General features: G+C 39.3%; 1 protein-coding gene across 1 annotated transcript; it reads left to right on the forward strand.

Moving 5' to 3' along the window:
• Positions 1 to 7,337: 7,337 nt before the first annotated feature.
• Positions 7,338 to 13,722, forward strand: gnb3b (guanine nucleotide binding protein (G protein), beta polypeptide 3b). The gene is made up of 8 exons (XM_010772837.1): positions 7,338 to 7,406; positions 8,280 to 8,425; positions 9,864 to 9,927; positions 11,066 to 11,222; positions 11,326 to 11,392; positions 11,801 to 12,002; positions 13,168 to 13,384; positions 13,616 to 13,722. Exons 1-8 carry the CDS (start codon positions 7,338 to 7,340, stop codon positions 13,720 to 13,722), a joined length of 1,029 nt encoding a protein of 342 aa, XP_010771139.1.
• Positions 13,723 to 16,212: the final 2,490 nt, after the last annotated feature.

Raw genomic sequence — 16,212 nt, forward strand, 5'->3', positions numbered from 1 at the left:
CTCCTGATTGGTGGAGTTGGCCCAATGGAGGAAAATAGAGAGGGTTGTGTTTTCTGACACTTGGTGAGTTCCCTGGAACACCGGGGACACATATTCAGTATAAAAGACGTACAAAAGTGCATTTTGCATGATAGGTCACCTTTCAGTATTTCAGCCTAATGCTTCTTTGTACTTCCAACCCACTACAATTCAGAGGTAAAGTGTGTACTTTTACTCCACAAAATGTATTTTGTACCTTTAGTTACTTTACAGATTTGGATTAATGATGTGAAATAGAATCAAGTGTTAAATCAGACTTTAGTTCCACCTGGAGTAAATTCACAAACTACCCTGCAGTATACAAAGTCATTAAAACTAGCTGCACCTTTACCAGCTTTGAGAACACTTTAATGATCAATCATTATAAAACATATCATATATATTATTCTGAAATGAACCACTACTTTTAGTACTTTAAGTGTATTTTGATGCTAATTATTTTTCACTTTAACTTGAGTAACATTTTGATTTCAGGACTTTTACTTATAACAGAGTATTCCTATGGTACTTCTACTTTTACAAGACTACATAGATCTATGTAGATCTGTGTTTAAAGAAAAATCTAAAAAGTTGAAACTGAGTTTGATAAATAAAAAGATTAAATAAAGCTAAAACGATAACAATAATAATAATAATAATAATAAAAATAAAATCCCATATTGCATGTCAGTAAATAGGCTACTGTACATAAGACAAACCATTGTGCATGTGTAAAATATTATAATCAATAATACTAACACTTTGTTATATGTATGTAATGTATAGCGCAAAGTTATAGTATCTGTGCATGACATTTCATAGAAGAAGTGTGGAATGTGTCTCTTTACAATCAAAGACATAAATGTCCTCACAGTAAGGAAGCACAAATATGGCATGTGTGCACCATATTTATGGGAATTGCGTAACATGACTTGAATATACTATATACTAAAATGACAGAACACATGGTCCTTAAAGGACCTTGCAGCCTTTTGGTTTATGGAAAGAAGCACAGAGCCAAGCAGGGCGACTAACAGTGATATCGCAATATGGCGTCACCAGGCCTGAGCTACTAACAGCCTGCATCAATTACTAAAAAAAGAAATGGTGCAAGGTGAGGCTTATTCTAAAAGTCCCCATTAGAGGAGCCCATCAAACTTCACTGATGATCTCAGCGTGATGCATGAGGGTAAACGCAGGATTATCAGGATATTCAACCAATGAGGAGAAGACCTGTGGAGCTGCAGTGTAGTAAGTAGGCTAAACTACCTGAGGCTGAGCAGAGGGGATAACATTTCCCAAGTGTTCGCACGTCTTAAGAGGAAAAACAGCCAATCGGCACATTGTCAGATATCTCTTTGAAAGGTCAAATAGTGTCTGAATATCACTTTGGAGGTTTTAGTATCCCGAGCTGTGATGTAGGCTGTTTTTTGTTCTTAAGGCATTTTCAAGTATCAAGCATAATTGACCTACTGTACATTTGATTATTTTTTCTAACCTATAACTTAACTTATGAGACAATAAACCTCACCTCTTGTGAGTGGTCCAGCCCTTGGTATGTTTTTCAGTATGTGGCCCTCTGTGAAAAAAGTTTGGACACCACTGCTCTAGATGAAATGCTTACTGAGCATCTTCCCTAATCCTCTGCCAAACCAATGAAGTAGGGACTGTCATGTGAGCTGTGACACAACACTCTTTGACTGAGGCAGGAAATAAAACCTCTCCTCCTCGAATTTAGTGCCGCATTTGTGCTATTGTGAGAGCTGAAGACCACGGGAAATCATCACCTGACGACAATCTTTCCTAACTCCAATGAGCATTGTCGTGTCTTTCAGATATTTGTTCTGGTTGTCAGACCATTTGCAGAAGCATTGAGCAGGAAAAAATCCCTGATAAACACTGAACACTACCTGCTTGGATGGACACATTTCTAGAACAGTTGGTGAAAAAAGTCAAGCATTTAGCAGCTAGAGAGACAGAGGTGGTGGAGACCAAAACAGAGCTAAATGCAAGAGAACAATTGACTTCCACTCATCAGGTGGACACACATGTGACTTATATCTAGAGTTCAATAATCTGTTCAATATTTAATATGTAATATTAATATTCCTTCTGTCATATATTTATGTATATATATATATTTGTATATATAATACCTTATTAAATTCAACATGTATATTTTGTACTTTTTTGGTTATTTCTAGTCTTTTAATTTGTATTGTATTGTACATTGCCTTGTCTTCTTATGCTGCTGTAGCAAAACATTTCCCAAATTGGGATCAATAAAGTTCCATCTTACCTTATCTTGCAAAATGATCACACCCCTTCCTAAATTCCAACCCCTACTTTAAGCACACTCACTTAAGAATGTAGTACACCCATTCCCATTTTTCCCCTCCATTTTGATCACAAACACAAGTCCATGAATCTTCCTGGAGACACTCCTATAGAGTCGCAACTTGGATTGACAAAGTATCAAAACTGTACTGATGTGCTGTGTATTAAAGGTTAAAGCTGACGTTTGAAGCTCACCGTGTTCAGAACAAGAGGGGGCAATTGGCCATGGCTATTCTACTTTACTCCCCTTGGACAAATTGCTTGACTTAAAGGTTGGGTCAGGTCCAACCAAGTTTGTCAGAAGTAGGGGTGAAGGAAGTGGGAAAGGAGCCATTTGCCCCACACACCTTACGTCACTGATTTGGTATCTTCTCATCGTAAAATGGTCTCCACTGGTTTGTTTTATTTCCGTTTGAGTCAAATGTAAGTATTACCACATGTTTTATGCGTTTAGCGTGAAGAGGCAACAACTTTGTGAATCACATTGTGCAACCCTGTCTCTGTAAAATGAATAATGAGAAGAATCTCTGGAAGATACGCTGGGAAGCCTGATTTGTGTCCATTTTTATTAAAATCAATCAAACAAATTGAGTTACCTGTATGCAACTCATCATTTTCAATCCAAAAGACAAAAATTAAGATGTTTATTTGTTAGGTTAGGGTTAGGGTTAGAGTTAGGGCTAAACTTCTAAATGTTTTTTGAATACAACACCAATATGTTCTCAATATATTAACTAAAGCTGTTGATTCCACAAAATTCCTGTATGATGCTTTTATTGAAAATATGTACGGTATGGTGAAATAGTTGCAAAGAAAGCATCAGTAGGAGAACTTCCCCCAAACATTTAACTTTTATCCTGCTGCGGTGTCCTTGAGGAAGATCTTTACCTGCTTCAGGATGCCGCTGAATAGCTAGTCCTGACCTCTGACTTCCTCAATGGATGAGTAAGGATGAGGGTAAATAACACTTTCTGTTGATATGTAATTAATATCACACAGAATGTATCCCACTTTTCCAAGAAGAGGAAAAAAAGGGAGAAATCTCACCTTAAGACACAAGTCTGAATAAAGGACGTCAGAAAGGGGCGGACCAAATTAGATCATCTCCCATTGAAGACCAATAACTGCTTTGCTTCCTGTCATGGCTTGATCCCCAGCCTCCCTCCTGTCCACCCTGTCTGTATGCTGTAAATACATTTTCTTGGAAAAAAACAGTCCCAACATTTTGAAGAATAGTTAAAATAGCAACAACCACATTTTGTCAAACAATTCTTGTCTTATTTTGAAGGCGAAACGTCTGACTCTTGATCCACTTGTCTTCGCTGTGTGTCAGGTGTGACGCACGTTTAGCCTGACCTGTTCTAATTCCCTAACGAGATTGCCCGTCCCCGGATATCCCATTAGACCCTGATTAACCAGGTTTAGCTCATTAGCTCTGACAAACCAATTCACCCATGTCCACCTCCGCCCCATGCATCCATCCCCGCTCCTGCATGACGGTAAACATGCACTGCAATGCCAGAAATCAGAGTGCAATATCACCTCTGTTATCCCAGGACACTGGACACATGTCCTGAAATGAAATGAACCAAAGAAGTGACAATCATTTCTCACATTAATGAATGAAAGGTTGCAAACGTTTAAACGTGCATCCTTAGTTTGATTAAAAAGTTAGATGTTTTACTTGGTTCTGGCTTCTATTTTGCAGTCATTGCACCTAAAACATGTAGTGTTAGCTAAAAACAACAGCACATTTTTTTAAATGTATGTTAAAGTGCGCAGCTGATTTGTCAGTTTTCTCCCTTATGGGTCAGATTTTTCGGTGTAACAGATTTGTGCAAACCTCCACAATCTTTTTTTCTCTTCTCTCATATTCTCACATTTCATCACCACCTGTTGCGTTTCTCTGACACCTTCGTCTTTAATTTCTTCACCTGCTCTTGTCTTTTGACCTCATAACCTGATTTTCCTCCTTCCAATCGGTTTACCTAGCTCCTCTCGCCACTCTCCCTCTCCTTACCTCCCTCTCTCTCTCTCCCTCTCCTTCCCTCTCTATTTCCATCTTTGAGCTTTATCCCTTCATCCCTTATCTCCTTCATCCCCTACAATCCTCATCTGTTCTTCACTGTGGAGGAAGGGACACAGAAAGAGAGAGTTTCTCACAAGTAAGCTGCTATCAGTCTACCGGGGGAGAGCGTCAGAGGAGCCAGCGAGCAGGTTGTGCACCCTGGGATTGTGGAATCTAAAAGAGCTCAAAGGGGAAGGTAGAGCCGGAGGTATCTGGGACCAGGAGCTGCACAGGTGCACAAGAAGAGAAGGGAACCACATTGTGTGTACGAAAGGTGAGTGTTCTTCTTCTCTGCTTCTGTAAATGCACTCTCTTCAGGTGCTACCTGGACCATGTTTGGAGCTGCATCATCTTACTCTGTGATATTTTATAAAAAGTTCAACAAACAGGAAGGGAACTTAAGCATCGGTGTGCAACACAGGAAAAAAATGGGAAACTGGTATATTATGGGGATTCTCTATCGGCACATGGCAAACAATGTAATGTAGCTGCAGCGCTTTTTGTGCATATGTGATTTTAAAGAAGCATTCGCTTTCCTACAATGTTGAATTATGGAATGTTTAAATTCAGTAGCCATTTCCTAATGCATGAAGTCTACTCCATTCTTATATTTGTAAGCCTATGTTAAAGCTTTTTGAAAGTCATATACTTAGTCCTTGGGTACAATTGCATCCAAAGTAATGGTTCCTTAAACCCTTTGAAGGTGATCTTTGGATTGTAGGGACGCTAGCAAAGAGGATTGGTGCCTCAGGTGTGGCAGCAGTAAGCTGCTTCCTGATCTTTTGCACGAGGCCAAACCTCATCCAGCTCACTTAGTCGGCAGATTTCGATGCTGCAGGTGATATTGCTTGGGTTGCTAGTGCAAACAGGGCTTTTCTGTTTTACTGGTGCACTTTTTCCATTTGCTGTTAGCTTTCGAAAATGGTTTTCCTTCAGAGTGTGGGAACACAAATGCACCATCATGTGTGTTAAGTGAGAGAAAGGGACAGTAGTGGAGGAGCCGTTGATGTTTGACTACAACAGACCCTCCACATCACCCACCGTCCACAGCACCCTCCCTCCTTCTCTCTCTGATCCCGAGGTAAAGAGCAGTCAGTAATCGGATGACAGGAGATTTCAGCGGTAAAGCTTCCCTTAAGATCTCCTGCTGGGATTTAAAGCCCTGTAGCCTCCCAGCCCCACTCCGCCCAGCAGCAGAACCACTGACCCTCCCAAGTCCTCCACTACACCGCTGTCCGTAGGCCTCACCCTGAACCTTTAACTTTACCGTTAAACTGATTTGATTTTTATTTATTTATTTGTGCAAGACACAATTTCATTGGACTGCATCTTCCCATGCTCCAATATTCTTAGGATTCAACTTTTGCTGTCACTTTGACAAGGTGACATCTCAAATATTATTGGGGTGTCAATTAAATATTTGAAAGCATAGAGATATCAAATGACAGTAATGACATACATTTGCAAACTACACCTCATATTTGAGAAGCTGGAATTTGGCAATCTTTTGTAATCCTCCATGATCTATTTATATAAACTTCATATTTTGTTAATTTTTTATTTTTTCTATAACTTTCTTTTTGTATTGGCTTGTGTCCCCACATACTTAAGTGTTGAATCACATTTTTAACAAAGTAATACAATGCATAAAAATAACAAGAAAAGGGTTGAAACCAAAATAGAGCATTTAGATAACAAGTAGTTTTATTCAATTAATATGTTTTGTAACATGTCATGTATACATGGCCTACTTGAGATTTTCCCTATTAAACAGTAAATAAAGTATAATAAGTTTAAAGTTTCGAGAGAGTTTCCTTGCCAATATGCAGTTAATTGGGGTTAAATAAGTCATGCGTCAGTATCTTATTACAGAGCAATAGGCACATCCATCCAACTTCTACACGAAGGGCTGGAGATGAAAATGATGTTGTCGTAAAGGAACCAGCCAGTTAGAAAAACACACGATAAAAAGCAGGAGTGACCTTCAATATATTAATCTTGAGGTCCATGTACATGGCTTAGAGCTTGAGCTAACAAGCCCCTCAAAGAGATGACCTTACAAATCTGCAAAACAAGAAAGCTGATTACAAAAGTTTGATTGTTTCTGTAGAATTATAGACAACGTTCTTTTTAGATACCTCAAAATAAATCCTACAGTAAAGCACCGCCTTAATATGAATGGGTCATAAATTCCATGAGTCAAAATGCTCAAAGTAATGTCTACAATTTAAGGGGGGTTTGGGTAAATTCTAGAGATTTTTGCTTGAACATTTTCACTGTATAACTCAGAAATAGACTGATACAGTTCAGAGAATACTTTTACATCACTGTTTTAACATCACTGCATTTATTGTAAAAAATGATTAGGTTTTAGCTCTTAAATTCCCTCCTTTACTTCCTTAATTTCCTTCTTTGTGCTTTTTTTCCTCCCTTGAAGCTATCGTTCTGTTTTAGGCCTTCTCTTTCCTTCTCTTTCCTTCCTTTCTTCCCTATTGAACATCATATCTGTCCTTCAATCTTCCGATGTCTTCTTTTTCCTCATTTTTCCCTCCCTTCACACACCATAGCTGGACAAGAACAGGAGCTAACAGTATTACAACTTTGGTTTAGATAGGGATTAAACCAGTCAGGTATGTGTCTAATCCTTGTTGAGACTTGGTGGTGTAACAGCGACCTAAGTGATCCAGATCAAAGAATCAGGATCACAGAGAGATGCACTGCCTGCTCACTGCATCTCTGCGTATCTGAAAAGTGATGTGCTGTAGGAGTTTGAAAATAGTTTTTGTTGGTTGATTCTGTATTAACTTGATTTGTTTTCCGTTCTTCATTCCCATCCTCTTCTTCTGTCCCTCTTTCCTGTTTCAGAGTGACAGTTTCATTTCTCCGTCAGTAATATCCCCAAGCAACCGTCGCCATGGCTGCAGAGAAAGCTGAAATGGATGTACTGAAAAAGGAGTGTGATGGCCTCCGTACACAGATTGAGGTGAGCAGCTTCCATACTTCCTGTAGAAGTTTATTCCGATATGTCCTGTGAAAACAACGTATCTCCTTACAAAATCCTTATTTTTTCTCATTTGTTACAATATATTTTTACAATATCCAATAGGTTTTAAAAGGGTTGATCTAGTTTAAACCAACATTTCAATCGATAAAGACACAGTTCATCTCTGGGTTTACATGAAAAGTTCAAAATCATCCACATTTCAGACACAGGGTTTCCATTGGACAGACGAAAATAGGCAAAGAAAAGTAAATCTTGTTAGCTAATACCCTTACTCGCCATAACTATTATTAATACATGTTTAATTGGTAGTAATGCTATGTATGTATGTAATTTTAACACCAACTGTTTTAAAAATTGTCCATATTATTTGAAGTAGTTGTTGATGAATACTAAATGAGTTGTAAACTTTTAAGAAATTGTGGCTTATAAACCTGTTAAATGGAACTTTTGTTCGCATCTTTAAACTTTATTTAGATGGTTAAAACTTTGTCTCTTTGAAAAAAGATTAGGGTAAAGGTTATCTGTCTATGTAATGTTAGAAGATGGGATTTGGTTGCCATAAAGAAATCCTTAATAAAGTACGCCTATATAAAATGTTTTAATGTTTGCTAACCCTAACCCTAACCCTAACCCTAACTCTGAATGAATGGTTTACTAATGTTATCAGGATGTAGTTGCTCTACCATTTAGCTTTCGTTCCTCAGCTATGGCACAATAAAGTTAGTTAATATTACACAAACTAATGCTACAATGGCATTTTTTATAATATGAATCTTTGCTAATTATCATTTAGTTGTTTGATACTGTGTCTGACGATTCACCCTAACATGTAATTCCCTGTTTGACCACCAGGCGGCCCGTAAGGGTGTGAATGACGGCAACATGGCAACAGCAGCAGGATCAGCAACCGACGTAGGCCGTGTGCAGCTGAAGCTCAGGAAATCCCTCAAAGGTCACCTGGCTAAAATCTATTCCATGCACTGGGCTTCTGACTCCAGGTGAGGAGGAGGAGGGGAACAGGAGCCTCTCCACCATCACACATTACGGGGGAACCACCCCCATTTTGGAAACTCATGTAGATTATTCCCATGGTCAAAGGCACATGTGTCAAACTCAAGGACCGGGGGCCAATTCAGGCGGATTTAATTTCGGCCCGCAGGATAATTTGTAATTACTATTAGATCTGGCCCGCCGGTATATTGCACGCACACCTTCACTCAATCCTGAGGGTTTCCTCAGCTCAGAGCCTGACCCCAAACATTGATGAACTTGCAACCAAGATGAGATGCCAAGTATCTGGCTTGAACTAGCATCACAGAGCAGCAAACTATGTTTAAATGGATGTTTCCTTCTGCACTTTGTTTCTTGAGACAACAGGGCATGTTTGTTTTTTTCTTTGAGGGAACTAGTTTTTTTGAAGCTGTTGTTGGCCTGTGGAAAAATGTAATCATAAGAAATGACTCTGGAAAAGCTGCAGATAGAGCCATAAGAAATTAATGCAACTGATTATTTAATGTTTAATGTTGTTTTTATACGCAATAATTTAAGCCTTGTTAGTTCCAGGTTTAATATGTGGAATAAGTTAATTTCAATACGTTTTGCAATAAACATTGAACGAGTCCGGCCCTCAACTCGTACCCATTTTTAAATGTTGGCCCCCTGTGTATTTGAGTTTGACACCCCTGGTCTAAGGCAATCCTAGATGTGATGCTAATGTAAACACCGACCATATTACGTCCAAAACAGTCTGGCATTGTTTCTGATAGCAACGTTTCTGATAGTGCCGTGGGTCCACATTTCCGATATTACGTCATATCGGACGCAAATCTGGATCAGCTCCGTTGTACCTCAGTTTTTAGAGATTTGGGTACGGAGGAAAAGAGAGAGGGTTTTATTTTCTGATGCTGCGTGAGTTCCCCAACACACCGGGGACACATATTTATGTATAAAAGACATCAAAAAGTGCATTTTGCATGATATGTCCCCTTTAAGAGAAAGGAGCTCATGTTAACACAAAACATTCATACCATAACAACATACTAAAGAAACTGAGCTTAGGTTGTGTTCCCCTTTAAAGTCTGAATACACTGTTTCCACTGGTCAACTTATAGGCCTAACAAATAACTTTTATTATGCAAGACAGAGTTACAGTGAGCTAGCATGCAAAGTACCAGGACACTGAAACTTGACTTAGGTATTATTTTTATTTATTCAAAAGTTACAGACTAAATGTGGTCGTCTAAATATGGAAGCTTCAGAAAGCCAACATTTCTGAACAGATGCTATGCTACCAAGGAATTTGTCCACCGGTCAGATCATTTATAAAAAAGACACAGATTATTTCATAAAGTAGTACATTTCATGAGTAGAGTTTTTTTTTAATTACGGCTCTATAATATTTTATAATATTTTACTACTGTCTCGTCTCTCCCACAGGTCAATGGTCAGTGCATCACAGGATGGCAAGCTTCTTGTCTGGGACAGCCATACAGGGAACAAGGTACGATTACGATGTTATATTAAGTCTGTATGACAAATATGCTGAAACACTGACATCCAGTGGTAGAGGAAGTACACTGAAGAAATTAGGTTAGTTGAAAGCAATAATATTAAGTTTAAATAAAACACTAGGTTCAACCTAATATCATTGCTTTCAACTAACATAATACAATTATATGTTTAATCTTGCCTTAATACATTTAATTAGGTCAACTAATTCAGTGTACTCAGCTGCTATACTTATGTAAATAATAATATATATGATATTACACTTTAAAAACACTGTTGTGGTGTAACAAATGTTACTTGAGTAGGTAAATGTAAAATGAAAGTACAATCGACTCAGCTGCCCTTGTAAAATTTCATATTTATGTTGTGGAAAACAAAAACAATTTGAAGCAGATACGTTTGTGGAATTGAAGTACCCTCAATTCATATTCAAATCAGATTGTACATTTATTTTTCACAAATGTTACATACAAACAATATTTTGTTTATTTTGGGAGCCTTCCATCTGTCTTATTCTATTTGTGTAAGGCTTAGTTGTCTTGATGTTCTTGATTTCCTGTGTTTTGTGGTTCTTTGCTAAGGAAGGGAAGTTATTCTTTGATCATGTTTTTTGAATATCAGTGTTTAAGGTAAAGGAGTTGATCTGAGCCTGTGATTGGTCGGGTTACTTTACCCTTCCTGTAGGAGCTTCTAATCCTCAAATAATTTGATTAGTCTGGATTTCAGTGGTGAGATAAGTCACGTCAGGGATGGTTTAACTTCTGCTTCAACCTTGTCAGAAATAAAATCGTGATAGGAAGATTGATAGATTTTTACGCTTGAGTATTATGGTCAGGCATAATGGGAAAAATGAAAGATGTTCGCTATATTAAATAAATTCAAATTATCGAGAATAAAGACAAACTTTTAGTATAAATGCCAGCCATTAAGTAAATAGTGAACGTTTTAATGTATTTCTATAATACAATTTGGATTCAAAGTTAAAATATTGAGAATAATCTTTTGCCCCGTCACCAATTATCCTCCATAGATATGGTTCAAATTGTGTCTACAGTGATTTGAAGCAGCCCATGCAACACTGATATTTAAGGGAGTTTTCAAACCAACTAAACTACATTTCCACTCCCCAGTTGGTTGCTGTCCCACTAAAGTCAGCTTGGGTGATGAGCGTCGCCTTCGCCCCCTCTGGAAACCTGGTGGCCAGCGGTGGTCTGGATAACATGTGCACAGTGTACAACATCAAGGCTGCCAGCCCAAAGACCCTCAGGGAGCTGGACGCACACACAGGTAAGGATACAATGGTCGCCGGCCTCATTTTCACAGAATCTCAACTTGTTATTAAAAAGCATACAAAGAAATTAGTCGTTCATCACGTCATCTTCCCACCCAGGTTACCTGTCTTGCGCCCGTTTCCTTAGTGACAGTGAGATCTTGACAGCCTCCGGTGACACTACCTGGTGAGTAAATTATCATCATATCACAAAATATATTATGGTTAGTTAAATTAACTGCAAACGCATTGGAAACATCTACAGAATGACATGTCTTCTTTGGCTCAGGCTATTACTTATTAATGGCCAACATAAAACAATTGTCCTGTGTCCCCATTTAAGGAAAAGATCTAAAACAAGAAAAGTAGATTTATAGTTTGATGATATATAATTTGGGTATCCGTCTATGTAGAATACACAATTATTTTCCATATAGCCATTCAATCTTGCATCAGACAGTAATGGCAGTGTTCTATCGTTGCCATGGCAGACATTGTTAGTGGGTAGTGGACACATGATCACATTTGTTTGATTGTTGAAAATGTGATCGATCTTTTCTTTCTTTCCCTGACTTTTCCTCTCTCCCCTCTCCAGCTGTCTGTGGGACTTGGAGACTGGCAAGCAGAAGATCGTCTTCACCAACCACATTGGAGACTGCATGTCTCTGGCCCTCTCCCCCGACGAGAACACCTTTGTCTCCGGAGCTTGTGACTCTCTGGCCAAGCTGTGGGACCTGAGGGAAGGGACCTGCAAGCAGACCTTTTCCGGACACACCAGCGACATCAACGCCATCCAGGCACGTGCAAACATAGAAATCAAAGTGGCCTTGAGCCCCTGCTCTTTTTCGTTCTCCAGAGAAAGTGCCCTTTTTTCCCCCTTTTTTTATTTTTTATAAATGAATATATATCTACAGCTGTTCGCGCACAGTTTCCCTGTCCAAAATTATATTGATTGAATACAAAATTAAAATATCAGGTCGGGAGATTAGACTGTAAAGTTCCGTAGCTCGTGAATTACGTGAGTATGAGGGTATTAAAATTAATTGGTCAGTAAGTCAGAGATGTGCAACTATATTTAACTTTTTGTTTTACATTTTTTTTTTATAAATGATTATGGGCAGTGCCCTTTTTCTCACTTGAGCACCTGCCCCCAAAATGCCTGTGCACGTCCCTGACGCCATCAATGTGAGGGACTCAAGAAGCATCACACACACTGGCACCTGAAATAATATCACTTTTATACCTGTTATATTGTGTGCATACATTTCTATCACTAACCTGAATGTTAGTTCTGGGATTGTAATACATGAACCTGTGCCTGTGACGAACCAGCTTTTGGTTTATGACAGTCATTTAGAATTGCCTTGAAGGTTTTGTCCTGGCCCCGAATTAAAGGCAATGAAAAAAAATTAAAAGTTAAAGCTTTAAGGAATTAAGAAAGTATTGATTACCAAAGTCGAAAAAACATAGTTAAACGATCGTTTTGCAACAGCTCCTAGGATAAGGAAGTTTAATGGGGTGAAAAAATATCCTTTATAAAGATCGGAATCATTGTCTAAAACAGGGGGTCCTTGACCCTCAAGGGATCCTCAGCATTCCTGCAGGGGTCCACCAAATTATTGTAAATGATAATGGTTTGATTTTTTTTTTTCTTTTAAAGGTAAAAATCTGAATTAGTACATTAGAGTAAAGTAAATCCAACATACAATAAGCAAATATGAATGTGTTAAAATCCATCAGAAATTTGCATATTGGATTTGTCTGGTGCTAATCTCAAACCCTGATGTAACCTATGCATTCTTGTGCGTTAACGTGAGCTATCTAACGTGTGATAACTACTTTAAAGCACAAACTCAACTAAATTGATGTTTGGATTTTCTGAAAGTTAGGTATTGTATAAAAGGCGTTGAAAAGGCATTTTGGGCTGCCATTCACATTCTCTTCTTCTCTCCCTGCCGGCAGTTCTTCCCCAATGGAAAAGCCTTCGTCACAGGCTCCGACGACTGCGCCTGCAAGATGTACGACCTGCGCTCCGACCAGGAAGTGATCACTTACCAGGACGCAAGCCTGAACGCAGGCGTCACGTCTTTGACTCTCTCCAACTCTGGCCGCCTTATCTTTGCCGGCTACGATGACTTCAACTGCCACATCTGGGACTCACTGAAGGGAGAGAAAGTTGGTGAGTGGGCCGGATTTTGGGGGGATTTTCCCTGTCCCTGAAAAAGGTCTTATAACTTCTTTCAGACTGAGAAATGTTCTGTGGAGGTTTTTCCCTTTCTTTGATCTTCTTTCTTCACTTTATTTCCTTTGATTTTCTCTCCTACTCTCTTGTTTCTTTGCATACCTTCTCCCCTTTCCGTTCCTTTCCTTTTTTTTAATACCCTCGATTCCTCTTCTCTTTGTCCTCCAGGTGTGCTTTCCGGCCACGACAACAGGGTGAGCTGCACCGGTGTCCCTGCTGACGGTATGGGTGTCTGCACAGGATCCTGGGACAGCTTCCTCAAACTGTGGAACTAAAGCGCCCCGGAAAAACACCGTATGAGAGAGAGGAGGAGGATGAGGAGGAGGAGGAGTGGAAGATGAGGGCAGGGAGAGTAAAAGTGTGGAGATAGGGAGGAGGAGAGGAGAGGAAAGTAAACTAGGACACAAGTGAGGTTAGAGGACGCAGATGTTTGAGCACAGATCTTTCTCTCTCCCTCTCTGCTTCCTCCTTATACATGTATGCAAAATATGAGAGGTTGCGAGTGTGTCACGTTGTATAAATGGCATCAGGTAAACAGTGCGCGATGCATCCCGCTGTATGTACAAGAGAGTTGTATTGTTGGCGGGACTATTCTAACACTGATAATGTAAACAAATAAAAGAGCTCATTAATCAAAAAGGATTAAAGAGCAGAAGCTCCTATTGAGAATCAATTAAACGCATATCGATTTTTGACAATAAAAAAGAAGGAACACTTGAAAATAAGACTGTAGGCGTACAGATTTATTTTTGTTATTGTTGGTGACCTGTAAAAGAGCCCTGCACTTATTTAGATAAAATATTGATATGTACATTTATTTGTATTTTATAGTTTAACACATTAGGATGGAGAGTCTATGTACAGTGTCTTTATTTTTTCTGTACTTTATTTTTGTTTTGGGCTGCACATATCCGGAGTATGTTTGTACGGTAGAGCTGCCATTTTCCTCCTGCAAACCACCGGCAGACTTTGATCAAACATGGCCGCTGCTGTTTCCCTGTTTCACCACGGAAAATCCAATGAGACACCCAGAGAAATGAAGCTTCCAAGGTGGAGCCAGGCTAGCAGGCTGTGAGACGGTACAACCTGTGAAAACATTCTGTAAAGACCCCGTAAACTTCATTTTACTCCCCTGGGTTCAGCTGCATTTTGTTAGTACTTTTACACAAAAGACGAAATGTTTGTTGAAGATCTTTCTAATAAACATAGAATTCTGCGTTAACACTATGTCCGAGTCGGTGTGTTTGTGCTTAATGGCTGTGGGATGATCTTAAATATGGGGTGAAATTACACTGATTATTAAATGTTATCTACACGTACACATACTGTAGGAAATGGTGGGGGTTTTTCCCCTGCAGGTGCAGCTCTCGAGCTCTGGTGGACAAATTAGTCTCCAGGGAAGTTTCATTTGCCAGGTCAACGCACAGCAGCAGCGTGACTCACAGCTGAAGACTGCAGCAGGGTGGACATGCAAATGTTAATGCATGGCGTTGTGGCTATACAGCAATGCACTAGAATAGATTTAACTGTCATAATACCAACACCATGACAATAAGACAATGTCATCTCTGTCACAGAGCAAACCGATTTGACTGAACATCTGAGACTGGGAACGTTTTAGTTTTTCCCACAATTAGAAGTTGCCAGTATTAAACACATTGGTGTTATCAAATTTAAAACATATAATTAATAAATGGGTGAAAATTGCTTGTGTCCATAACGGGCAGCATTAACAGGTTAATATATACCCACATGACAGCTCATTGTTTCTTTGTAATTCTACTCCACTACAATTCAGAGGTTAACCTGGTATTTTTAATTATCGAATTACTATTGATACAGCAAGGAGACGCATTTTGTGAAAAGAAATGCAAGATGTTGTTTAAATGCTGATATATTTATGATCCACGTCACGTATTCAGTTTCGGTGGCAGTTCTTCCAGTTTGTCTAGACTCTAGAGGTCTTCTCATCAGGGCTCTATAAATAAAGAACTACGGCAGATGTGTAATATTTAATGCAACCGAACCGTGTATTACAATGCCGTTATGTGATGACTTTCAAAGAGAAAAGCAAGCACACTCGGAATAAAGTATTATATTATTTTTTTTTAATGTTTTCGGATTTCATATCGCTTAAACACCACGCAAAGGAGGGGGGCGAGGCACGAGTGTCAGGTTATCATGCTGTTACCATGCCACGGCAACCTCTCATTCCCCTAATAGGTGGAGAGTTGCCCATATAGCTCCCCGTTTCTAACGTCATAACAATTTCAAATCTGGATCAGTCTGTATCAGCTCCGTTGCAGCCCCGTTTTTAGAAATTTGGGTATGGAGGAAAATAGAGAGGGTTGTGTTTTCTGACACTTGGTGAGTTCCCTGACACACCGGGAACACATATTCATGTATCAAAGACGTACAAAAGTGCATTTTGCATGATAGGTCCCCTAGGAGGGGCTGCCTTTGCAAGTTGTTGTTGTTACCAGTTTATGACCGGTCAACTCTCGGTCAGAGATAGTCATTGCTATGGGACACCTGGAACACATCCTTCTCGGGGTGTAGATGCCCCCGAGCCATAAGCGACAACAAATGTGATTCAGTGTCCTCAGCTGTTTAGTCTAACTAATGAAGAATGTTGATTATTACACTCTGAACTAGTTAAAACCTCAAACTACAGAAGGTTGCTTCAGAATTGATTTGGCATCTCAACCGTGTGGTCAGATCGTGGCCCGTGACATGTCTCGTGAATTCTCCGGCCGAAGCTCCAA

Source organism: Notothenia coriiceps, unplaced genomic scaffold (genome assembly GCF_000735185.1).
Source record: "Notothenia coriiceps isolate Sejong01 unplaced genomic scaffold, NC01 NC01_scaffold00011633, whole genome shotgun sequence".
Classification (NCBI taxonomy): Eukaryota; Metazoa; Chordata; class Actinopteri; order Perciformes; family Nototheniidae; genus Notothenia; species Notothenia coriiceps.